General features: G+C 38.3%; 2 protein-coding genes across 12 annotated transcripts in view; both read right to left on the bottom strand.

The window, feature by feature from the left end:
- Positions 1–5,043: 5,043 nt before the first annotated feature.
- Positions 5,044–18,455, bottom strand: LOC106870571 (transmembrane protein 237). The gene is made up of 5 exons (XM_014916697.3): positions 18,134–18,455; positions 15,996–16,260; positions 14,670–14,994; positions 12,430–12,601; positions 5,044–9,110 (listed from the first exon to the last, which is right to left on the bottom strand). Exons 1-5 carry the CDS (start codon positions 18,428–18,430, stop codon positions 8,925–8,927), a joined length of 1,245 nt encoding a protein of 414 aa, XP_014772183.2. The 5' UTR covers positions 18,431–18,455; the 3' UTR covers positions 5,044–8,924.
- Positions 18,456–25,879: 7,424 nt separating this feature from the next.
- The window catches only part of LOC106870563 (uncharacterized), a 32,000-nt gene continuing 31,304 nt past the window's right edge, over positions 25,880–26,575 (bottom strand). For all 11 annotated transcript variants that reach the window (XM_089355639.1, XM_089355640.1, XM_089355641.1 and 8 more), the window contains one exon: positions 25,880–26,040. In XM_089355639.1, the coding sequence (XP_089211765.1) occupies positions 25,985–26,040 (56 nt within the window). In that variant the 3' untranslated portion in view covers positions 25,880–25,984. The remainder of the gene's footprint in view (positions 26,041–26,575) is intronic.

The following is a 26,575-nucleotide window of genomic DNA, read 5'->3' as shown; positions in this document are numbered from 1 at the left end:
TGGAAATTGCCAAGACCGTAAATTTGTTTTACTCTATTTTTGTGTAAATTTACCAGAGATAACATGGGACAATTGCCATGCTGATGGTAGGTATTGAACCAGAAATACATGTCCATGACTGTCGGCATACCTCCAGACAATAAGTTTTATCTTTTTGCTTATTGTCATGTCAAGTTTAGAGAATTCTTGATTCTTGAGGTTATCTCCCCTTCTCATAAGCCGCTGGTCTTAATTGTCATTTGATAATTGTGACTCTTCTTCTACAGGCAGAGAGAATCTTAATAAGTTAATTATTTGATATAACGATATGTGTTTATGTTGTTCATATAGACACCACTGGCTACTCTGAGCTATTTCTCTTAGCTCATTATTATTTACATACATACATATATGTATAGGAGTGGCTGTGTGGTAAGAAGCTTGCTTCTCAACCACACAGTTCTGGGTTCAGTCCCACTGTGCGGCACCTTTGGCAAGTGTCTCCTACTATAGCCTTGGGCCGACCAAAGCCTTCTGGGTGAATTTGGTAGAAACTGAAAGAAGCCCATTGTATATATATATATATATATATATATATATATATATATATATATATGTATGTATGTAGGTATGTATTTGTGTGTCTGTGTTTGTGCTCCCACCATCACTTGACAACCGATGTTGGTGTGTTTATGTCCCTGTATCTTAGCAGTTCGGCACAAGAGACCGGTAGAATAAGTACTAGGCTTACAAAGAATAAGTCCTGGGAGTCAATTTGTTCGACTAAAGGCAATGCTACACCATGGCTGTCGTCAAATGACTGAAACAAGTAAAAGAATATATATATATATATATATATATATAGAGAGAGAGAGAGAGAGAGATATGTATTTGAAAAGAGGAATAGAAATGGCTTTTCTGATAATTTTTCCACTTTAATAATTAGATGTTTATAAGTTTACAAAATGTGACTCTGATAGGAGTTTCTTGCTTAAAAGCGGTTTTCAAACTGATATTTTAGAGTTTTATTCAGTGTTTAAATAGGGAGTTTAATTACAAACATAGATGCACATACATACAAACACTAACACACACCCACATACACATATACCCATACATAAACATATAGAGATGTACACACACACACATAAACATGTACACATACATAAAACATAGGACTTTACACATACATACACACAGAGAAACACAAACACATATCCATGTATTCATACATACATACTGCAACAGCTAACAATAATGGGCCATGCTACCCCCTTCCATTCTCCAAAAATATAGATAGCACTACCCCTAGACACCCCAAAAAAAGTGGTGGATGCTCTATTCTATGGTATACACCCCCTTCTCACTTAATGTTAAGAACTTAGCTAAATCCTTTTTTAATATACTGGACTCCAACTTCCCTCGTCAACACAAATATTACTCTATCTTTAATACATCCACCCTGAAGCTATCCTATTCCACCCCACCTAACTTTGAATCTATCATAGCAGCCTCTAGACTGTTTCATTATAAATGTCCAGAAATCTCCTCAGAGCCTTGGATTTGTTATCTCATTCTGTCTAATATATATATATATATATATATATATATATATATTTCGATGTATATATTTACATGTAGATATATATATATATATATATGTTGTGGATAGCCTTGTATACATACACGCTATTGTATTTTATTTTATTTTATTTTATTTTATTTTATTTTGAATGCAGCGTATGCTTTATTTTATTGATTTGATTTTAAAGCGTTAATTCGAATATAATTAATTATCTATAATATGTATTTGGAGCCCATTTTTCTATTTAAAGTTTTCTTCGATATTTTTTAATAGGGTGAATCTGTATTAAATTTATTTGGTCTGTGAATTACACATCATTGACCGTTAATTGAAACGACCAATCCATGGCCCTTATTTGAAACAACCAATCAGACGAATCCATGTGTTTTAAATTTTAAATTTTATATTACTTTCGATTGCATCGTTATCCTTCCTCCATTTCTAACAAAACTGTCCGATGAACGGGAACGTGAAACTCAGAGTAACGGTTTTTTTGTTATATTTCTGCTGCTTTTAAATAAAGTATATATATATATATACATATACATATATACATACATATATATACAGATAAAAAGTAAATTTGCGAAGGTGTCATTAATTCTATTATCATCCAATGTAACTATTTTAAGAATGATAATAACAGAATCAATGACACAGGAGACTGCAGGCCAAAAGATAGCATTAAATAGCCGAGGGATTAAAATTAATCAAAGGACATACTAAGTATGTCTACCTGCTGGAAATAACAATGAAAACTCTTATCAAATCATATCTTTGATGATTTAATAAGAGTTTTGACTGTTATTTCAAGCAGGTCGACATACTTAGTATGTCCTTTGATTAATTTTAATCCCTTGGCTATATATACATACATACATACATACATACACCAAAAAGGGGGGGAAGGAGATTTAAGTAGATCCCTTTCTTTATTCTTGATCCACTTAATTCTCTTTTTTTTTTGTTTTGGTGTGTGTGTGTATATATATATATATATATATATATATATATATAATAATATATGAATATATGTGAATAAATACATGGATATATGGATATGTGTATTTGTGCTTCTCTGCATGTATGTATAAGGTCCTATGTTTGTGTGTGTGTGTGTGTGTGTGTGTGTGTGCATGTTTATGTATGTGTATGTCTCTCTATGTTTATGTATGGACATATGTCTGTGAGTGTGTGTTAGTGTTTGCATGTATGTACGTGTGTGTGTGTGTGTGTGTGTGTGTGCATGTTTGTCATTAAACACTTCTTATTTAAACTGAATAACACTCTAAAATGTCAGTTTGACGACTATTTTTACGTGAGAAACTCTCATCAGAACCACCTTTTGTAAACTTATAAACAACTGATTACACTAATCAACAGGTATTTTTCATCAATCATCTGTCAAGGTGTGCTTAGTGTAGTTTTTAATTCTGATTTCAAATATACAATTAGTTTTTTGACATCATGTCTAGTTTTCAAGATGAGAAAGTTTTTTGGTTTTAGCTCATGCATTATATACAAATTCCAACTAATTGACGTGTATGCATGTATTTCATTTACGTCATGGAAACATACCTTTAAAATAAACATTATTCATTGCTGCATAGTTCAGATGCAATATTTTGTGAGAATTTCTTGGGCAACAAGAAGGCAATGCACTACAAAGATGGCATCAAGTATCTTCTGAAATGTGACTCAGCAATGGGTTGTCGCATGTCACTGAAAGTTCACTTCTTGGACTCCCATCTGGATTTCTTAGCAGATAACCTTGGAGCAGTGTCTGATGAACATGGTGAAAGATTTCACCAGGACATTAGTGCTATGGAGAAATGGTACCAAGGCTTTTGGAATGACAGTATGCTGGCTGACTACTGCTGGACACTTTACCTTGATCAACCAGATCAGGAACGCCACAGGAAACCCAAATCACAATGTTTCTAACTCTGTTGTTCGAACTTTGTTTTGTCTGACTCATTTTTTGTGTATTCACTCTTTGTAGAATAATAGTAAGGATTTTTAACTCAATAAACTCATTTACATTCTAAAACTAACATGTCCTTATTTATTATGCTAATGATTTCATATATACAAATATGTAATTATTTGCATACATCTACTGAAAGCCCGATACGTGCTGCATACTAATGGAGTGAAAAATTAGTTTTAAAAAGTTGGCTTGCATTCATAATGAGTATAATACATTTAATTTTGTTGACCAGTGTTATTAAAGTGGGACAAATTATCAGAAAAAGGTGTGTGTTAGTGTTTGTATGTGTGAGTGTATGTTTTTAATTAAACATTGCCTATTTAAACAGTGAATTCTAAAATATCAGTTTGAAGACTGTTTTTAAGTGAGAAACTCTGATCAGTCACCTTTTGTAAACTTACAAACAACTAATTATTAAATTATCAGAAAAGCCATTTCTATTCATTTTTTTCAAATATATAATACTGTATGAAGGATTTTCTATTTCTTATTCAACTATATATATATATATGTGTGTGTATGTGTGTGTATATATATATATATATATATATATATATATATATATACATATATATATATATATATATGTATGTATGTATATATATATGGTGAACTCTCTTGTCGTTAGACAACGTACGAGGGCTCGACAATTTCTTATCAAACAACCACACAGATAATATGTTTATAGTGATCAAATGTTTGTGTAGACATAAGCTCACTCCCTCCATCAAATCGACATTACCTGTACAGGTGCAACTGGGTGCCACATGTCAGATGTCAAAATGATCGCAGAGCAACATGAAATGAAGTGCTTTGCTCAAGAACACAATGCTATGGCCCGGTCTGGGAATTGAACCCACAATCTTGCAGTCACCACATATTTAACATCTAATCTCCAAGCCGGTATGGACTGTATGTTGTGACAAATCCGACAAATCCGAGGACCTCATCTTGCTCCAAAGTCTGTTTCTATGGCTGGATGTTTTCCTTAAATCTTGTTCCTGATCCCTTACTCATACTTTTGTCTCTCAATACCTGCCACAAAGCCTCCTCCCTCAATACTGTATCTAACCCAGTCAAGGGGTCTTGTCTTGTCAATTACTTGGTCACCTTGCCAGTGTTGGTGCCACATAAAAAGCACCCAGTACACTCTGAAGAAATGGTTGACATTAGGAAGGTTTTCCAGCTGTATAAACTTTGTCAAAGCAGATATCAGAGACCATCGCAGCCCCCAAGCTCATCAGATCCTGTCGAAATATCCAAACCATGTCAGCATAGAAACAGACGTTAAATGACACTGCTGCTGCTGATGATGATGATCATGATAGATATACAGACAGGCAGTCAGACAGATATACAGACTGAATGCTTTTCATTTACAAATTGGTTCACACGGCATGTAGGAATGTAAGAAAATAAAATAAACCTTTATTTGTTTGACAGAGAAAAAAATAAAACTGTTTGGACTCTGAATGAATGACAAGAAAACTGATAAGTAATTGAACAGGTCTTTTGTTTTTGTTTTTGTTTTTTGTTTTTTTAATGAAGAAATTTCCAGAAATAAATCAATGCCTTCAGGTCTTTGGTATAAAATATATATATATAGTTTTTATAATGTACAATTATTCTCCTTTGCCATAGAGAGCAACAACTTATAAATCAACTGAGATATTATCAATTAATTTTCCTTGTAAATAACATTTGCTATTTAATAATAATAATAATGATAATAATAAAGGTTTCAAATTTTGCCACAAGGGCAGCAATTTTAGGAAAGGGGACGAGTGAATTACATTAACCCCAGTTTTCAACTGGTACTTATTTTATTGACCCTGAAAGAATGAAAGGTAAAGTTGACCTCAGCAGAATTTGAACTCAGAACATAATGATGGGCGAAATGCTGCTAAGCATTTTTGCCCGGCATGCTAATGATTCTGCCAGCTCACCACCTTAATAATAATAATAATAATAATAATAACAAGAAAACTCTTACCTTACAAGATCTAACTCTAGTTAGAGGAAAAGTCTGAGAGTATTGCTAATTGATAATTGTCTGTTTAATTAGTGGACAGATCATCATCATCATCATCATCGTTTAACGTCCGCTTTCCATGCTAGCATGGGTTGGACGATTTGACTGAGGACTGGTGAAACCGGATGGCAACACCAGGCTCCAGTCTGATTTGGCAGAGTTTCTACAGCTGGATGCCCTTCCTAACGCCAACCACTCAGAGAGTGTAGTGGGTGCTTTTACGTGTCACCCGCACGAAAACGGCCACGCTAAAAATGGTGTCTTTTATGTGCCACCCGCACAAGCCAGTCCAGGGGCACTGGCAACGATCTCGCTCGAAAATCCTACAGGAGCCAGTCAGGCGGTACTGGCAACGGCCACGCTCAAAATGGTGCATCTCATGTGCCAACCGCACAAGAACCAGTCCAGGGGCACTGGCAACGATCTTACTTGGCTTGCCGGGTCTTCTCACGCACAGCCCATTTCCAAAGGTCTCGGTCCGTAGTCATCGCCTCGGTGAGGCCCAATGTACGAAGGTCTTGCCTCACCACCTCAGCCCAGGTCTTCCTGGGCCTACCTCTTCCACGGGTTCCCTCAACTGTTAGGGTGTGGCACTTTTTCACGCAGCTATCCTCCTCCATTCTCACCACATGTCCATACCAGCGCAATCGTCTCTCTTGCACGCCACAACTGATGCTTCTAATGTTCAGCTTTTCTCTCAAGATACTTACACTCTGACGGGTATTCACATTGACATTACACATCCAACGGAGCATACTGGCTTCATTCCTTGCGAGCTTACGTATGTCCTCAGCAGTTACAGCCCATGTTTCACTGCCATGTAGCATGGTTGTTCGTACGCATGCGTCATACAGTCTGCCTTTTACTCTGAGTGAGAGTCCCTTTGTCGCCAGCAGGGGTAAGAGCTCTCTAAACTTTGCCCAGGCTATTCTTATTCTAGCAGCTACACTTTCAGCGCACCCACCCCCACTACTAACTTGGTCGCCCAGATAGCGGAAGCTATCGACTACCTCTAGTTTTTCACCCTGGAATGAGATAGAAAGAATGGCTTGATTAAATGGAAATTAGAGGAATAGGTGACAGGTTGAAATTTCTGTCCAAATCTTTGGCACTGTAGCTTGTCTGTGAGCAAGGTACTTCACTCTCAGCAGAGTACCATGAAAATTACATCTCACTGTCATCAGCAGTAACACTGAGGCAAACATCATTATCATTTCAACATTCACTTTTCCATGACAGCATGGGTTGGACGGAGTTTATTGAGGCAGATTTTCTATGGCTGGATGCCTTTCCTGTCACCAATCCTAACCTGTTTCCAAGGTAACATTTTTCCAGAAGAAGGAAAATGAATGACAATCATTTACAGCATTATGTGATCTCAAGACAAGGAGACACAAATGTACTCTCTCTCTCTCACACATGCATAAATACATACATACATACACAGATATATATATACACACATACACACTTCTTTCAGTTTCCATCTACCAGATCAACTCACAAGGCCTGGGGTTATAGTATGAGAGACTTGCCCAAGGTGCTGTGCAGTGAGATTGAACCTGAAAGCATGTGGTTGGAAAGCAAACTTCTTAACTACCCAGTCAGGCTGTGTTCAGTTTTCCCAGTCAGAAAGATACATGTGATAGACTAATAGGCTGTTTTCAAAGAGATTTGTCCCTTATTCACTTCCAGAAAATACAATTGAGAAATGGTTTGGTCATATGGGTCCTTATATTTTGGAAAAGTATTTAGACTTTCAAAAGACTAAACATTTGGCACAGGTGAATCCAAAGACCTATTAAACATTATTTCAATGTTTCAGTTCAACAAATCTGGACGGAAGAAAATGACTCACAAAATTGAATTAATCCAATTCCAGGTGTGAGTGGAAACAGTCTGATATTTTTTTAATTGGTTTGTAAAAACAGTTTGTTTAGTTTTTTTTTTTTTTCTTTTTGTATTAAAGTAGTAAATTGTGACAAATTGTTAGAGCATCAGAGAGAGAGAATGACTTCAGTATTTATTCTGGTTACCCGTGATCTGAGTTCAAATCCAGGGGAGGTCAACTTTGCCTTTCATTTTTTTTTTCTTTCTTTTCGTGGGTCAATTAAAGTACCATTCCAAGTTAGTAGAAAAGTGAAACAGTGAATGGATCAGACAAGAACAGATCTCAAAGCAAAGCAGCAGACAAAATGATTAATGATATCTGTTTTGATTCTTTATATTCTGAGTTCCTACTCCACCTCCTATTACCATTCTCCATCTCAGAAAACCAGTCTTTCTGAACCCAGATAACCCTGACCCTCCAATGTTAGACCAAGTAATGCATCAACAAGAGCAACATCTTGGTTGCTACAATAAAACAAACAGCCCTCACATAACACAAGATACATGCTAAAACAGAAACAAACATGTTTTGTAGCACTATAATTGTGTATAATATGCACTTGTTGGTGCTGGGGCCACATAAAAAGCACCCAGGCCACACTCTGTAAAGTGGTTGGTGTTAGGAGAGGCATCCAACTGTGGAAACCATGCCAAAGTAGACAGTGGAGCCTGGTGAGGCACCTGGCCTTGCCAACTCCTGTCAAACCATCCAACCCATGCCAGCATGGAAAACAGATGTTAAATGATGATGATGGTGATGCACTTGTGTATAATGCACACCCTTGATTATGATCAATAAAATGCTAGAAAAAATATCTTTCTTGTAGAATATTGTTTTTATAAATTTCTCTTCAGCCCTGGAAATCATAAGGCTGGTTACCTGGTTTCCATGGTGAATAAGTGACTAAAATCACAAGATTGCTCCTCACTGCATATTATACTTGAATAAATATCCTATTTTGACTTGCCAACATTGAGTGTTTGATTAGCTGAGCCTCAGTAGTAAAGTAACATAAAAAAACCCATTTGATCAAAAGGTGAATTTATAACCTCAGTGGATTTTACAAACATATATAACCCTACAACCACGAATTTTATCATAAATAGATTTTTAAAATAAAAAGATATGGGTGTTTTGATAAAAGACATTAAGTCAGTCATCAATAACAATAATAATAATAATAATAATAATAATAATAATTCTTTCTACTATAGGCACAAGGCTAGTAATTTTGAGGGAAGGAGGAAGGAAGTTGGTTACATCAAACCAGCGCATAACTGGTACTTATTTGTATTGATCCCAAAAAAGATTAAAGGCAAAGTTGACCTCAGTAGAATTTGAACATAGAACATAAAGTGTTGGAAGAAATGCCACGAAACATTTTGTTTAGAATGGTAACAATTCTGCTCATTTGCACCTTGTCAATGATAATAATGCTGATGTATTTTTAGGAAATTGTAGAAATATTCTGAGTTCTTGTGTGTTGACCAAGAATGTTGCCAACACTTTCTGATAGATTCTTGGCCAGACGGTCAGTATTGGGGAAAATGGACAGCAAAAGCCACGCTAGTATGACGGCCACACTTCGGAGTAGGTTGATGATCTTCCAGGTTGCAAGATCCTCTGAAAATTCCTGAAAGGAGACGAATATTGATATTTTTATTTGTAGCGAAAAACAAAAGCAAAGCAGATTGATTGATTCAAGGGAAATTATTATTAAAAACAAACAATAACAACAACTGAACTGTTATGTTATAATGTTACGGTAAGAATATAAGATACACCATTGATACAGTATTTCTGGCAGAAATTATAAGAAATGGTTGAAGAGAGCAAAGTGACAAGAAATGCCGAAATGTGAATACAAAAAAGACAAATTCAATGGTTATTAGCAAGAGAGAACCAAAGGGAGTAAATATAAAAGTGTGTAAAAAGCACTGCTGTTGGTTCCACATAAAAAGAACTACTGTTGTTGCCATGGAAGTAAAAAGCACTGCTGTTGGTGTCATATAAAAATCACTGCTTTTGGTGCCACATAAAAAGCACTGTTGGTTGTGCCACATAAAAAGCACTGTTGTTGGTGCCACATAAGAAACACTGTTTTTGGTGCCACATAAAAAGTACTGCTGTTGGTGCCACATAAAAAGCACTGTTGTTGGTGCCACATAAGAAACACTGCTTTTGGTGCCACATAAAAAGTACTGCTGTTGGTGCCACATAAGAAGCACTGCTGTTGGTGCCACATAAAAAGCACTGCTGTTGGTGCCACATAAGAAACACTGCTTTTGGTGCCACATAAAAAGCACTGCTGTTGGTGCCACATAAAAAGCACTGTTGTTGGTGCCACATAAGAAACACTGTTTTTGGTGCCACATAAAAAGTACTGCTGTTGGTGTCACATAAAAAGCTCTGTTGTTGGTGCCACATAAGAAACACTGCTTTTGGTGCCACATAAAAAGTACTGCTATTGGTGCCAACTAAGAAGCACTGCTGTTGGTGCCACATAAAAAGTACTGCTGTTGGTGCCATGGAAGTAAAAAGCACTGTTGTTGGTGACACATAAGAAACACTGTTTTTGGTGCCACATAAAAAGTACTGCTGTTGGTGTCACATAAAAAGCTCTGTTGTTGGTGCCACATAAGAAACACTGCTTTTGGTGCCACATAAAAAGTACTGCTGTTGGTGCCAACTAAGAAGCACTGCTGTTGGTGCCACATAAAAAGTACTGCTGTTGGTGCCATAGAAGTAAAAAGCACTGGTGATGGTTCCACATAAAAAGCACCCAGTGCACTTTGTAAAGTGATTGACATTAGGAAGAGCATCCAGCCATAGAAACCCTGCCAAAGCTGACAATGGGTCCTGGTGCAGTTCCCGGCCTCAGTACTTTCTGTTCAACTGTCCAACCCATGCCAGCATAGAAGAGGATGTTAAATCATGATGATGATGATGATAATGATGTAGTATCAGGAAGGTTACTGTGAAGAAGTTACTCAATGAATAAACAGAGCTAAAACAATATTTATAGGAATGAAGGGGGGGGGGGAGCTTTATACCAGGTGACATGAGGTTAACATATGATAGAGGGACGGGAACAAGTGTGTTACTGTAGAGGGCATTCATGGTTATCCCATTTTCAGGTTAATTAATATTTTTGCATTTTTTTCTTTTCCTCGAGTTACAGAAAGGTGAACATAAATGAAGGGGTCCAGAGGGGTGGACAAGGTTAATGGGTCATGATTGACAACTTAAATATTGAATGCTATTTGACACAAGGTCAAGCATTTACAGGAGAAGCAACTGACCCACAACACATTTCAGAGTCTTCTACTAAATCTTCGTCTGAAGGAATGAAAGGGAAAATTGAAACCAGCAGAATTTAGATTCAGAACTGAATTTAAAAAAAAAAAGTCAGTGAAATTGAAGGTATTTCATGGATTTTGTGCCCTTCTCAAAGGCAATACGGCCCAAACTGTAGATGTTCCAAAGATATATTGGTTTCTCACATTGACACAATTTGAAGGGGAAGGGTTATAGTCAACTGAATCAACCCTGTGATATGACTGGTATTTGTTTATGAACCAAAGAAAAATGAAAGGGAAAGTTGATATGAAATTTAAAACTTGGAGTATCATCATCATCATCATTTTACATCTACTTTTCCATGCTGGCATGGGTTGGACAGGTTTTCTAAGTCAGTGTTTTACAACAAGATGCCCTATCTTTTGCCATTCCTTAAGTCACTACTTACAACATGCAGTGACATGGTGTATCTTTTCTAAAACCAGAATACAAATCCATGGTATATTTTAACTTCACAGTAACACATGATCGACCAGCCTATCAGATGTTGTTATACATCGCTGGTCACAATGTGCTTTGCATCATTTTTTAGCTTTTGCGTGATGCCACCTCACTGGCCAGGTGAGAAGGCCAATGTCCGTTCGCACCCCCTCCCGATTGGAAAGCCTTTCCATCACAGGGTGACCCATTTAACAGCTGAATGGAATGGAGCAACTTTAAATGAAGTGTTTTGCCCAAGAGTACAATGTGCCACTCAGACTGGGAATGTTCTAGCTTTCATGAGTGCAACATCGTAACCAATGGGCGACACACCTTCACATATTTGAACTTACTCTTTTATTCTTTTACTTGTTTCAGTCATTTGACTTTGGCCATGCTGGAGCACCGCCTTTTAGTCGAGCTAATCGACACCAGGACTTATTCTTTGTAAGCCTAGTACTTATTCTATCGGTCTCTTTAGCCAAACCGCTAAGTTACGGGGAGGTAAACACACCAGCATCGGTTGTCAAGCGATGTTGGGGGGACAAACACAGACACACAAACATATACACAAACATACATATATATATATATATATACATATATACGACGGGCTTCTTTCAGTTTCCGTCTACCAAATCCACTCTCAAGGCTTTGGTCGGCCGAGGCTATAGTAGAAAACACTTGCCCAAGGTGTCACGCAGTGGGAATGAACCCGGAACCATGTGGTTGGTAAGCAAGCTACTTACCACACAGCCACTCCTACGCCTAAAAAAAAATAAAACTCAATACTTGAAAGCATTTAGTCTGAATAACTATTGAAACTAAAGATCATAAGGAGTGGTGGCCATGGGCAGAGGGTGAAATCAGTCATGAATATCATTTAAAAAAGCACCATCGAGCGTGGTCAATACCAGTTCTGCCTGACTGGCCCTCGTGCCGGTGTCACGTAAAAGGCACCCACTACACTCTCGGAGTGGTTGGCATTAGGAAGGGCATCCAGCTGTAGAAACATTGCCAGAATGAATTGGAGCCTGGTGCAGCCTTCTGGCTTGCCAGCCCTCAGTCAAACCATCCAACCCATGCCAGCATGGAAAGCAGACATTAAACGACAACGACAATGATGATGATGAAAAAATAGTGAAATGTAAAACAATGTGCTTGTAACTTACTTGTGTGTTGTTGAAGAGAGAAGTAGTGTTGTACAGAAACATCTTGTCATCAATGTGCACAACACTCACGTGCATCACAATACAGATGAAGTAGATGACAACTGAAAGTGCTCCAGACTTGAGAGTCACAGCATCCAACATGAATTTCATGTTGATGTTACTGATATCATATCTAATAAACGAGACAGAAATATGTTTATACAATGTGTATAATTAGTGATATTATATCTATCTATCTATCTATATATCTATATATATATACATAGAGAGAGAGAGAGAGAGAGAGAGAGAGAGAGATAGAGAGAGAGAGAGAGAGAGATGTATAGAGTGTTAGGTGTAGTGTACAGAAATTGAATATTGAGAAAAAAGTTTTCAGAATTTGGGAAAAAAAAAATCTTATTTCTTCATTATTATTAGCGCTTTCGTTCATTTCTTGAACATGTCAAGTTTGAGAAACAAACGAAAGCGCTAATAATAATGAAGAAATAAGATTTTTTTTCCCCAAATTCTGACAACTTTTTTTCTTAATATACACACATATATATATATATAGGGTGCGATGGGTAAATTGTTGCTATTTTATATTTTTAATTTTGTGCATGCGCATTGTTTGTTTTTTGATTTTGCTGACTACACACTACAGTAGGGTCAGTTGGGCACCATCTGTGAGAAAAACAGCACCATGATGCAATTCACTCTGACAGAAATTTGGAAACAACATGCTGTACTGCTTGGCATTTGAGCCAGAAGCTCCAATACAAACATTTCAGAGTGTTTGAGTGTCAGTCTGAGGACGAGTACTGAGAGTGATAAAAATCAAACATCCAGTCAACACCATGGTGTTCGGAGTGATCACTAGTGATGGCGACATTATGCCTCCATTCATCTTCCCACATGGCCTCACACTTGACACAGAGACCTACATCAAGTGCCTGGAGAAGGTAGTGCTGCTCTGTGTCAAGAGGGTGGCTGCTGGAAGACCCTATGTCTGGCAGCAGGACTCTGCACCATATCACACAAGCAGGAAAACCTAGTCAGACAATTTCTGAAACCACCCTTAACATCTGGCCACCTAACTCCCCAGACTGCGACCCCCTTGTTTATTATGTGTGGAGCACAGTTGAGCAAGAGACCAACGAAAACCCCTGTAACACCAAGGATGAACTGAAGGCAAGGATTCACCAACTTAAACAAGGAGACTGTCACATAAAAAGCCCCCTATTTTTCTAACCACATTCTACACTCATATTCTTGTTACTTGTGAGTATACCCTAGCACTACACCATCTCTCTCTCCTACTCTCTCTCTCTCTCTCTCTCACACTTTTGCTGCTTCCTACACACACTCTCTCTCTCTCTCCCCTTCTCTTGATTTTCCTCTGACCAGGTAACCAAATATCTCCTTTCCATCAGCACACTTCTTGTTTCTCACCTCTTTTTTGCACCTCTCTCTCTCACACACTCATGTACCTCCTCCTCTATAGCATGACACCTATTTCTGCCTCTCTATTTCCCTGTTACACTCTCACCTTTCATCATTTCATACTGGATCACCTCCTTTAATGACTCCCCTCTGTTGTGGCAAGACACCTGCTTCTGTCTCTGTCACACTCTAACCTTTCATCAATTAACACAAGTTCCACACCTTCAAATGCCCCCTCCCCTCTCATAATTCCTTGTCTTGTGAGTTACTTGGTGGTCCTGTCAGTGCTGGTGCCACGTAATTGGGCATCCAGTCTACACTGTAAAGTGGTTGGCATCTGGAAGGGCATCCAGCTGTATAAACCCTGCCAAAACTAACTTCACCTGTGCTAGTAACACATAAAAAGCACCAAGTCCACTCTACAGAGTGGTTGGTGTTAAGAAGGGCATCCAGCCGTAAAATCCCTGCCAAAACAGATACAGTAGCCTTGGGTAGATTTTCTACCTGGCCCACTCCTGTCAACCATCCTACTCATGCATGCATGGAAGATAGATGTTGATGATGATGATGCTGATGATGATAACCGGTGCCACATAAAAAGCACCCGTGTTGACTCCATGTAAAAAGCACAGGTGCTAGTGTCACATATAAAGTACTGGTGCTGGTGGCAGTTAAACGTTTGCAGGTGTTGTTCAGTTAGTTCTTCATGCAACCTGAGAAACACATATTTCATTCCTCAACTCAACCAGTTACCCCTACTAACGCAGCCAGCTAACGCACGTGGCAAACAGAAACAATGGAAGAATATTTTGTCTTACCTGTCACATGCAGAAACCAAGCAGATAACTAACAAGCCATAGAATAAACTTTGAACAGGTAAAGCCATTATTTTGTAACTCTCTACAAAGTCCTGTTGATGGTTATTTTCAAATACATATACAATGACAACCTGCCACAGAGCAATACCTGCAGTGAGGCCATGGAAGAACAAACAGAAAGTCTGCCACAGACGATGAGTTTTAATAGCAAATTCTAAGGAGGTTTGTGGCATTATAACAAAACCATCACCATATTGTTCCAATTTCAGCTTTTCTTTTGTTTTATCTGCACTAAGTTTGCTCTTAACTTCAGTCTTGAAACTCCCTGGTTAGAAAAAAGAAGAACAGGAAGAGGAAGACATCTTAAGTAAATTTATCAAGTTTTACTAAATAATTTTTTATTCATTTATTTATTTACTAGACACAAAATTAATGTAAGAGGTTTACATAATTAAATCGACTTCATCCAAAGATGAACTTATTTGTCTGAAAAAATATGTTCTTAATAAAATATAGTAGACAATTTCTACATATGTCATTTTGTCCATTTAAAACACACATAATGCTATATCAACTCTCTGGATGATTTCTCAGTTGTATAGAATATTAACATAATGTCTTTCTTCCTATATTGATGTTCTGCTTATTGTTACTGTATTTCTGTGCTGGTGCCACATAAAAGCACCCATGCTGGTGCCATGTAGAAAGCATTCATGCTGATGTCCACTGGTGCTGGGGCCACATAAAAAGCACCCAAAACATTCTATAAAGTGGTTGGCATGAGGAAGGGCATCCAGCTGTAGAAATTATGCCAAAACAGACAACTGGTGCCTGGTGCAGCTCTCCAGCCTTGCCAGCTCCTGTCAAACCGTCCAACCCATGCCAGCATGGAAAATGGATGCTAGATGATGATGATGGCGATGATGATTGAACACGTCATTTCACATTCATTTTCATGCAGAGCAAATTACACAAGGAAGTGGGTGTTTGGAGATACAATGGAGTCAATGAATAAACAAATGCTCAAAGTTTTTTCTCACAACACCAAATGTACAATATTCTATTTTCAGAGCAACCAGCTCTCAGTGGCCATGAATGATGGCTCAGTATACATAGCTGATTAAAGTGTAATGACACAGAAATGCATGTGTCCTACAGTCCAGTGATGTCATTCGTGGCCTAGTGGTATGTTTACACCCATAAGGAGAATGTCCTCTGTCAAGATACTTGAGCAGTGTATTGTCTTTCCATGTTCAAATGCACATGAGCATGTTAAATATGTCAATACCTGACGATAAAGATAGAAAAACTCAAAGGCTAACATACTTTTAGTTTCAATAAATAACTTATCAACAGGTTGACTTGTGATGATGGCACTTTTTACAGGCTGAACCATTTCATCGGCTGGTTCTTTATTTTCAACAACATCTTCTTCCATGCCACCCAGGTAATTTAAGAGGGTACTTGACAACTGCATCTCTTCTTGTTTTTTCTTTTTCTTCTTTTTCTTGGGAACAACACTAGTCTGACTGCCATTATTGATTTCTTGTTCGGTTTGTAATGTTTCACCAGATGAACTTTGAGAACCATTCTGTAAAGATGGTAGTTTTACAATAAATACATTACATTTGTGTGTGTGTGTATGTGCATGCAAAATAACACCTAGGAGGGGGTGGGGGTAGTCCCCAAGTCAGCTCATAACAAGCAGTTCTAGGGCCACAAATCTTTTTTCCACTGAAACTATGCCTCTTCCATGCTGAGTCTCAGAACATATTTCAGTCTCACTACTGTTCATTCCATTTCTGAAGACCCCAGATTTTGGGAAATGGGAGGAGAGTGCAGCAGCAGCTGGAGCGTAGCAGCTGTTTTCCTCTGCAGACATGGCCATAAGGTTAAGAAGCTTGCTTCACAACCATGCCATCTTGGCTTCGGTCCCACTGTGTAGCAACTTGGGTTTCTTCTACTATACCCCCAAGTCCACCAAAGCCTCATAAGCGGATTTGGTAGATGGAAACTGGAAGAAGCCCATTATGTATATATATATGTGCGTGCATGTGTGTGTGTGCATTTGAGTGCAGCCTTGTCTAGAAATCACATGACAATTGGAAATGACCATCATCATCACAGAAGTGATGATGAGTGTTTTCAGTGTTCTGTCAGGCCATGGAGAGATATTACCTTCTTTGGAAACAAGTGAGAGTTGATGACAATAAGGTCATCCAGCAGTAGAAAATCTGCCTGAGTAGAAATTACGTCTGACCCATGCATGAATGGAAAACTGGACATTTTGTGATGACAATGGCTCTTATTAATATTCTGTCTGTGTGTTAAGCAGTAAAGAGACTGTAACATGTCCAGACCATCACACTGTATCTCATCACATGATTCCTCTCTGCATGTTGAAATGTGGGGTATGACCCCCAGTCAGGTGGAGGTATATTTAATCAGTACCTAATTGCCACAGAACCATTGAAGCAAGTTTGGGTGGACTTATAAAGACAACAATAGCCAAAGTTTGTACAACATAAATAGCTTCATTTGTTTCAGTTCTGTAGATATTACTATTGTCAACATTTCCTTTGGTTATTTAGTGCATTGTTCACAATTAAAATTTATTTATGTGTTGTTTGAATTCTTTCTGCATTTATCATTTATTTATTTTGGGGAGAGGAAACATTTCCTTATTCAGATTAGCTTTTTCAATTTTCATTTCCGTGCTGGTGCCACATAGAAAGCACCCCATACTGGCACCACATAAAAAGCACCCAGTACACTCTGTAAAGTGGTTGGCGTTAGGAAGGGCATCCAGCCATAGAAACCATTCCAAAACAGACAACTGAAGCCTGGAGCAGCTTGCTAGCTCCTATGAAACCATCCAACCCATGTCAGCGATGGGGGAAAATGGCTATTAAATGACGATGATTTCAATTTAATAATTATTGAATTATCATAAATGATATTAACTTCATTGTTTACCTAATTTTCTTTCTATTAAAATTGTTTAGTTTATCGGGAGAGTGAGCAATTTATTAAACGTTGTCCAACTCAGAATTTTGTCTCTTCCACATTTCTGCCCCAATTCACTGTACCAACAATGGTTTGTTTTGGTGAAAACAACGCAATGCCAGTAACGAGATACAAACAGTCGAAACTTTCACTGAAAAACCTTATTCTTGGCCAATGAAGCAGATCCACAAACTAACAGTTTAAGAAGATTACTGATGGTCTCCGAAAATAAAGAGCTTTACCTGAAACTTCAGAATTATTTTCTCTCTGACAATTTTATCAAGTCATAAAGAAACGCCAGCGTATGTAACGAGTTTCCTCTTTTTGTGGAGATTTTTCCAAATTGTTTTTGTATTCTACATTTGAAAACAATGAGGGCGTCCTTTTTTTCTTAAATCCACAAGTAACTATTGAGACACATCAATACAAAGTATATATTAAAATACATTAACACTTACAACAGCTTTTTTCTTCCTTTTCTTCTTAGTTGCTGTTTCAGGGATACTTTCGTTTGAAGTCTGCAAAGGAGGCAATTGGCGGCTATTTCTGCGTGGTGAGGGAGTTGGTTTCTCTTTCAAAGATGGTGATTTTGTAAAACTTTCATTCACTTTGCCCTTGGATGTCGAACGGGGTGGTTTTATTAAAGGAAGAGAGCGGGGTGATATTGGAGGTAACTTTCGAGAACTCGGGTTATCAGTTGTGTCCTCCATGTTGTCTTTGTTTACTTGACAACTCTTAGTGATTACCGGTGTCATACCAAAAACTAACCGGTGTTCCAAATCTGTCCTCTGTGAATATTGGGCCGAATATTCACAATCGACAGTAATCAAGATTATTCCCGTTATAAATCTTTACAACAATGTTTGTAACCAACTATAATGTTTGTTAGAGTAAAATCACAATACTTCGTTCCTAGAATATATTTGTAAGGAAACATCTTTTCAGAATTCTTGATTGACTAAAACAGCCACTCATGTTCTCTTGGCTGAAAAGCCAAAATTTCCTCAAGTACAACAGATATTAACGTTATCCAAATAAGTTACTGAACATGGATAGCACATACAAACAGAAACGAGTTATTGATAGAATTCCTTTGATAATCTCATATGTTCTGGTCTCAGGAGAACAGGTAAAGACCACGGACACAACCCTTTCTTCAGACTCTCTCCCCCATTCAAAAATAAATAAATTAACAAACAAAATGTAATGTGTAATGTTTAAGATAGTAATTCTAATAATTATTTGTGAATGTTAGCACCAATGTATACCAAATGCTGTTATTGTTTTTTTTTTATTCCCTATTTTATTATTATCAATGACTTCTGTTCACTTCCTCCGGATCTGTTTAGTTGTAGTTTGACATAAATGAGTATGTAATGATGGAATTTAATGTGAAGATGCATCAGAGAAATAATTGAAGAACAATATTAATTATCAAGTCGTTTATTAAGTTGATTATAATATTAACCGTAACGTGAGTTCACAGCTGTAACCTACACCAGTGTTACATAACCAGCCCACTCAAAAAGTACCTTGGATCGTAGGGCAACATGCTGTGCCTAAGGAGACCTATTGAGTCAAGTACATCAAAACAAATGGAAATCGTAGTTGTGGTCCCTGTGCCTGTGTCATGTAAAAAGCACCATCCGAACATGGCTGATGCCAGCGCCGCCTTCACTGGCTCTCGTGCTGGTGGCACATAAAAAGCACCATCCGATCATGGTCAATGCCAACCCCTCTGGCCCTGTACTAGTGGCATTTAAAAAAAGCACCCACTACACTCTCGGAGTGGTTGGCGTTAGGAAGGGCATCCAGCTGTAGAAACACTGCTAGATCAGACTGGAGCCTGGTGCAGCCTCCTGGCTCGCCAGTCCTCAGTCAAAGTGTCCAATCCATGCCAGGATGGAAAACGGACGTTAAACGATGATGATGATGATACAACTTTGTCAATTTGTTTGCATGTAGACAGCTTGTTTGTAAATCTGCAGTTCATTCTGTATGACATTAGTTAATTTAACCCATAAAGCGCTGGGATTTGTTCTTACATAGCATGGACTGCTGAGCCCATTTTATGAAAATGAGACTACTCTGCACACATAAAAAACAAAAAAATAGTTTTAAAATATCTTCTTAGTATATAATGGTGGCAAGTTTTACATCATCTGAAAAGTCATTAGTTGAACTTTTAATCCTCTTGCGTTTTAGGGGGTATCGGAGTGTTTGAGTGACATTAGACCCCAACAAACACCCATAAATTAAATACATCTGGGCCACAATCATGGCCTGTCGACCTGTGCCTGACACCCACAATCATGGCCCGTCACGCTTTATGTGTTAATCTCTGTGACTGCTAGAGAGAAAGACAGGATAAAAGGATTGTATGCAAATAGAAATGATAAGAGGTCTAACTTTGCAAACATTAATCAACATAGCCCTTGACTGGAGATGGGTTGACCACAAACAGAAAGAAAAAGCTTTCTCCTCAGCTAGGTGCTGGATTACCTAAAGAGATCAACTGATATTTGCTGGTGTCTTCATAACTTCTCTAATTCTCTTTTAGGTCAAGCTAAAACAATGGAATTCTTCACTATATCAGTTTAGACCCGGGAGTGCCTCAAAAAAGGTCTAAGAGGTCAACTCACTCTCATTAATCTCTTAGTGCAGAAAGACAATAGACCGAGGACTTATTTGACAGTGTGGATTCACTTTCAAATCTTAGCCTAGGTGCTCAGTAGGTGTTTATTATGAGTAATGAGGCACGTTTGATAATTGCTGGGTATTCTTAGCCTGAAACCAATGGTAGGCTTGTTAACCCACAAATAAATGTGTGTGTATATGTATGTGAATATGGACTTACCTCTGTCTCCTGTTTCTGAAGAAGAGCTTTGCTCGAAACATAAAACACTCTTTCTTTCCTTCCCTGAGTTTCTGTTAATAGTTTGCAAGTACCATGTCTTCGTCTTGTTGTTTTTTTGTCTTTTTTTTTAAAACTATACGTAAATGGGGGTGTGTGTGTGTATGCATATATGTACACTTTATTTGTGAGTTAACAAGCCTACTAATGGCTTCATGCTGAGAATTCCCACCAGTTATCAAGCCTGCAACATAGGGACAGTGGTACTTGTCTCCATCTTGGCAATATATATATATATACATATATACATACAATTGTTTATATTGGAAATCTGCAATGGCTCCATAACTACCATCTCGGCTATAACCTTGGAGCCCTAGTAATCCGTTCCAGCAATTACCTAGCGTACATAATCATTTAGATCATCTGTGAACCTCAATATTTTGTATATATATATATATATATATATATATATATGTGTGTGTGTGTGTGTGTGTGTGTATATATATATATATATATGTGTGTGTGTGTGTGTGTATATATATATATATATGTGTGTGTGTGTGTGTGTATATATATATATATATCTCAGGAAACAACTTCTATCTCATTCCAGGGTGAAAAACTAGAGGTAGTCGATAGCTTCCGCTATCTGGGCGACCAAGTGGGTGCGCTGAAAGTGTAGCTGCTAGAATAAGAATAGCCTGGGCAAAGTTTAGAGAGCTCTTACCCCTGCTGGCGACAAAGGGACTCTCACTCAGAGTAAAAGGCAGACTGTATGACGCATGCGTACGAACAGCCATGCTACATGGCAGTGAAACATGGGCTGTAACTGCTGAGGACATACGCAAGCTCGCAAGGAATGAAGCCAGTATGCTCCGTTGGATGTGTAATGTCAATGTGAATACCCGTCAGAGTGTAAGTATCTTGAGAGAAAAGCTGAACATTAGAAGCATCAGTTGTGGTGTGCAAGAGAGACAATTGCGCTGGTATGGACATGTGGTGAGAATGGATGAGGATAGCTGCGTGAAAAAGTGCCACACCCTAACAGTTGAAGGAACCCGTGGAAGAGGTAGGCCCAGGAAGACCTGGGCTGAGGTGGTGAGGCAAGACCTTCGTACATTGGGCCTCACCGAGGCGATGACTACTGACCGAGACCTTTGGAAATGTGCTGTGCGTGAGAAGACCCGGCAAGCCAAGTAAGATCGTTGCCAGTGCCCCTGGACTGGTTCTTGTGCGGGTGGCACATGAGATGCACCATTTTGAGCGTGGCCGTTGCCAGTACCGCCTGACTGGCTCCCGTAGGATTTTCGAGCGAGATCGTTGCCAGTGCCCCTGGACTGGCTTGTGCGGGTGGCACATAAAAGACACCATTTTTAGCGTGGACGTTTTCGTGCGGGTGACACGTAAAAGCACCCACTACACTCTCTGAGTGGTTGGCGTTAGGAAGGGCATCCAGCTGTAGAAACTCCTCATATTAGATTGGAGCCTGGTGTTGCCATCCGGTTTCACCAGTCCTCAGTCAAATCGTCCAACCCATGCTAGCATGGAAAGCGGACGTTAAACGATGATGATGATGATGATATATATATATATATATATAGTTACTGTACTTGATGGAATTTAACAACAGCACTTTCCAAGAATTCCTTCCTGTTTGTGATTTTTCCAGACACAGATCCTCAGTAAAAATTATTTGTGGGGCTGGTAAGGGGGGAACCTTGCTGCTTTTAGAATCAGTGACGTCACGTGAGCAGAAGGCCAACTAGATTGGTCCTTTTTTTTAGTTTAGGGCTGCAGCTTGGGACAGACGTGGTGGTTGTATGAATTGGATGAATTTGCCCTAGGTTCTGGCCAGAAATTAAGCAGGTATGGGTCTCACGGATATATCTCACCTGGACAAGATCAACAACACAGGAGGACCCGCGAGGTAGGTGAGCTGCGCTTTTGCCCTTATAATATTTATATATCAATTGCTAGCGAACTATTTAGTCTGGTACTCACCGACCTCCATTAATCAACTGAGTTTTAAAGAATTATTTCCCTTCGTCTGCCTTTTTGGCATTGAACTCAATTTGATCTCCCCACCTCCCCACCTGTTTTGTATTTGTGTGTGCGCGCGAATCGATATTAATAAATGCAAATTTCTGCATTCACACATTTTGCCTAGAATTTTCACCCGTGTCTATTCCCACAGCGAAACGCCTTCTCGCTAATTTTTCTTTCTTTGCTTCCTTGTGGCATAAAACACAATCCACAATTTCAAGTATTTGAATTAACTTTTTCCCAACACAAAACATGGATTCTACTGTTTTATTGGTGAAATATTTACTTTTCGGAATTGAAAGAAAAAAGTAGAGTTTGCTTTCCAGGAATTTACTTTCAACTCTAATCTAATCATATTTATGACTTTAAGACTACCATTTTTAAGAGATTATGTAATAAATGAACCAACCCTAATACATAACTGGTATTAAGGTACTTGGTGACCCTGTCAGTGGAGATGCCACTTAAAAAGCATCCAGTCCACACTGAAAAGTGGTTGGCATCTGGAAGGGCATCCAGCTGTAAAAACCTTGCCAAAACTGACCTCGCCTGTGCTTGTGCCACATAAAAAGCAGTAAGCCCACTCTATTGAGTGAGTGGTGTTTGGAAGGGCATCCAGCTGTAAAAATCCTGCCAAAACAGTCTCAGAAGTCTGGTGCAGGCTTCTGCCTTGCTGCCTCCTGTCAAACTGTCCCACCCATGCCAGCATGGAAGGCAGACATTAAACGATAATGATGATATGATGATTCTGGAGAGATGAAAGATAAAATTGACTCCAAGAGAAGTTAAACTCAGAATGTAAATGAATAAAACCAAATTCTTACTGCACTACCATTTCTGCTAATCTTCCATGATGTTAATGATTAGTACAAAGTTACAAACTGCTGGCAGCTGGATAAATAATTGATTTCATTGACACCACTACATTAATTAGAACTAATTTTATTAATCTCAATGAGAAATATGCCAAAGTTTATGCCAGCAGGATTTAAATTTTAAAATATGAATGAAACTAAATACAGTAATGTAAAATATATTCTTTATTATGTTAAAATGCATTGTACTAATTGTGTGGAATATTCTCTTCTGATTTTACCATTCATTTGCTAACTGAAAAATTATAATTACAGTAATCTCTCAACTATCACAGGTGCTACATTGCAAAACCACCCCATGATAGGTGAAAATCTGCAAAATACAAACAGTACACTTTATTTTGTTTCAGTCATTTGATTGCGGCCATGCTGGAGCACTGCCTTTAGTCAAGCAAATCGACACCAGAACTTATTCTTTGTAAGCCTATGTCTTATTCTATTGGTTTCTTTTACTGAACTGCTAAGTTACAGGGACATAAACACACCAGCATTGGTTGTGAAGCGATGGTGAGAGGGGAACAAACACAGAAACACACATATATACATATACATATATTATATACAATGGGCTTCTTTCAGTTTCCGTCTACCAAATCCACTCACAAGGCTTTGGTTGGCCCGAGGTTATAGTAGAAGATACTTGCCCAAGGTGCCTTGCGAGCTTACTCATGTCCTCAGCAGTCACAGCCCATGTTTCACTGCCATGTAGCATGGATGTTCGTACACATGTGTCAGCCTGCCTTTTACTCTGAGAGAGAGGCCCTCTGTCACCAGCAGAGGTAAGAGCTCTCTGAACTTTGCCCAGGCTATTCTTATTCTAGCAGCTACACTTTCAGCGCACCCTCCCACGCTACTGACTCGGTCACCTAGGTAGCGGAAGCTATCAACTGCTTCTAGTTTTTCTCCCTGGAATGTGGCAGAAGTATATATTTGTTTTATTATAAATGCAAAACAACACCACAGAGGAATCGACATAGGCTTAAATAATAAACCGCAATATGGCAAGGGATTACTGTACACACTTGCATGCAAAGCCACAAATTGGGTGGGTGGGTGGGGTGATGTTAAATTATCCTCTGTATTTAAATGGGACATATTTTATCAATTCTAGAAAGTAAGGTTGATCTTGACAGGATTTAAACCCAGGTACTAAAATATGCAGCTAAATACTGCAAAGAATAAAGTCTTGTACTTAATTGTTATTTTATTTCCTTCATGAAGTATGAAGAGAAAAGTTGAGCCTGGCTGTGTTTGAACTCAGAATTGACTGAGGTTTAACAGTCGTAAAGTAACTTTGGCTGCCATCCGTTGTCCTTATATGTTCAGTAAAAAATAGTCCCTGAGACATAGTCCTAGGGTTCATAGGACCCCTTTCTTGGTTTCCAGGACATATAAGTGACCAAAATCTTTCCCCTAAACAGGACACCAATCTGCCACAAGGTGACTCATTTTTGACAGCTGAGTGGACTGGAGTAATGTGGAATGAAGGGTTTTGCTCAAGAACACAACATGCTGCCTGATCCAGAAATTGAAAGCATGATCTTGGAATGACAAGTGCAACAACCTAACCCCTAGGCCATACACATTCAGAGGCGTATGCACAGCAGTCACACAATTCATGTGCAGGATTAAAATTAAAACCAGTCATCAAGTGGAAGAACTTCTTGGAGAAATCCATGGTCTTTCATAGAGAGAAGAGCTAAGTATCAAATAAGAACAGAATTATCTCCCTTCGGAGGACTGACAAATGAGACGGAGACTTTTCCAACCACTTTAAACCCAGTGGTCTGCAACTGGGGTCCATATGAGATTTTGGGGTTAAAATTTATCTGCAATAAATTGCTTATACATCAACAATACACGAAATATTTTAGAAATCTTTTACGCAATTCCTAATATTTAATTATAAAAATATAAAAGGATTTTTTAAATATGGAATGTTTAAGTGGGTCCATCTGAGTAAAATAGGAACTGAGGGGATCCATAGGTAAAACATGGTTGAGAGCCACCGCTTTAACTGGTCAAATCTCAAGTACGCTTTAGGGGGCGTAATTTCGTTTCGCCAAACCCCCTTTAAGACACAAAACACATAGAAAATTACTATTTGTAAATCTCTCAAAGAGAAATATTCAGCAACAGTACTTTGGAGTAAAGATAATTTGCCAACATAACATAGCAGTCCTGGTTTAGGACAAATGTTGCTGTAATTTAACTCCAGACGATGTCTCCTGGGTCTAAATTACAGCAACATTCGTCCTTAACCAGGACTGCCATGTTATGTTGGCAAATAATCTTTACAAAACATAGTCTTGTATTTATGGCTGAAAATAATGTTTTCTGACAATTATGAGTTGTAAAGCACAAGACGATTATAACTGCCTGCTTTTGTGTTTCTAATTCACACTGATGATTGATAACAAAAGAAACAGTTTGCATTTAATAGGTATTTTAAAACATACTTTTTAATTGCCAAAAGACAAAAATGACAAAAAAAATATCAAATGTTTTGACAATGCCTATGACTGTAAGAACTGCTACAGTATTTGGATGACTTGTTCAGCTCTGGTTCGTTGAAGAAGCCCGGGTTCCCCTACAAAAGAAAAGAAAATTAAAAAGACAAATTGCAAACAATACATTCACTGTTTCAGTCATTTAATAAATATATTTAATCCTTTAGTAGTTCACCAGTCAGATCTGGCCTTTTGCACCTACCCTACAATATCATTCTGAAATTAAACATTTACATCATCAAAATCTCAAAGCTACAACATAATGGATGATTAATTCAAAACAACGTGAATCGTTATGTATTGGATTTGACAGAATAATATGAATACTAAAGGGCAAAAAATAGTTTTGGCTAAGCTCAAGAATAATTCTTTATACATCAAAAGTTGTCCCTGACTCAATCAGTTTCAATGTATTTCAGGCAGACATTTTTATGCCCGTTTCTATGTTTGTATAAGCTGGATAAGTCTTCTTCAGTTCATCAGTTTCTTGCTTCTTGTTGCAGACCCTCATTTGTAGGTCGGTAGCCCTGATGTCGCCTTCACCACTTTGGTCCCTCTCTTCCTCAGAGTCTCTCCGTTTGAGTCTCTTAGCATTTCTTTCCCTAACACTCCTCC

The sequence above is a fragment of the Octopus bimaculoides genome, chromosome 7, assembly GCF_046866305.1.
Source record: "Octopus bimaculoides isolate indiv1 chromosome 7, ASM4686630v1, whole genome shotgun sequence".
In the NCBI taxonomy this organism is placed as follows: domain Eukaryota; kingdom Metazoa; phylum Mollusca; class Cephalopoda; order Octopoda; family Octopodidae; genus Octopus; species Octopus bimaculoides.
The sequence above is the reverse complement of the archived record's forward strand: the minus strand, read 5'-3'. Positions and strand labels throughout refer to the sequence as shown.

Bases quoted from the DNA above. Each gene is read 5' to 3' on its own strand.
- LOC106870571 (XM_014916697.3), bottom strand. From the start codon at position 18,430: ATGACACCGGTAATCACTAAGAGTTGTCAAGTAAACAAAGACAACATG. The intron at 16,261-18,133 runs GTAAGTGTTAAT...CCATCTTTACAG, and splicing joins AAAGGAAGAAAAAAGCTGTT to AATGGTTCTCAAAGTTCATC. The intron at 9,111-12,429 runs GTAAGTTACAAG...GTCTCCTTTCAG, and splicing joins CTCTCTTCAACAACACACAA to GAATTTTCAGAGGATCTTGC.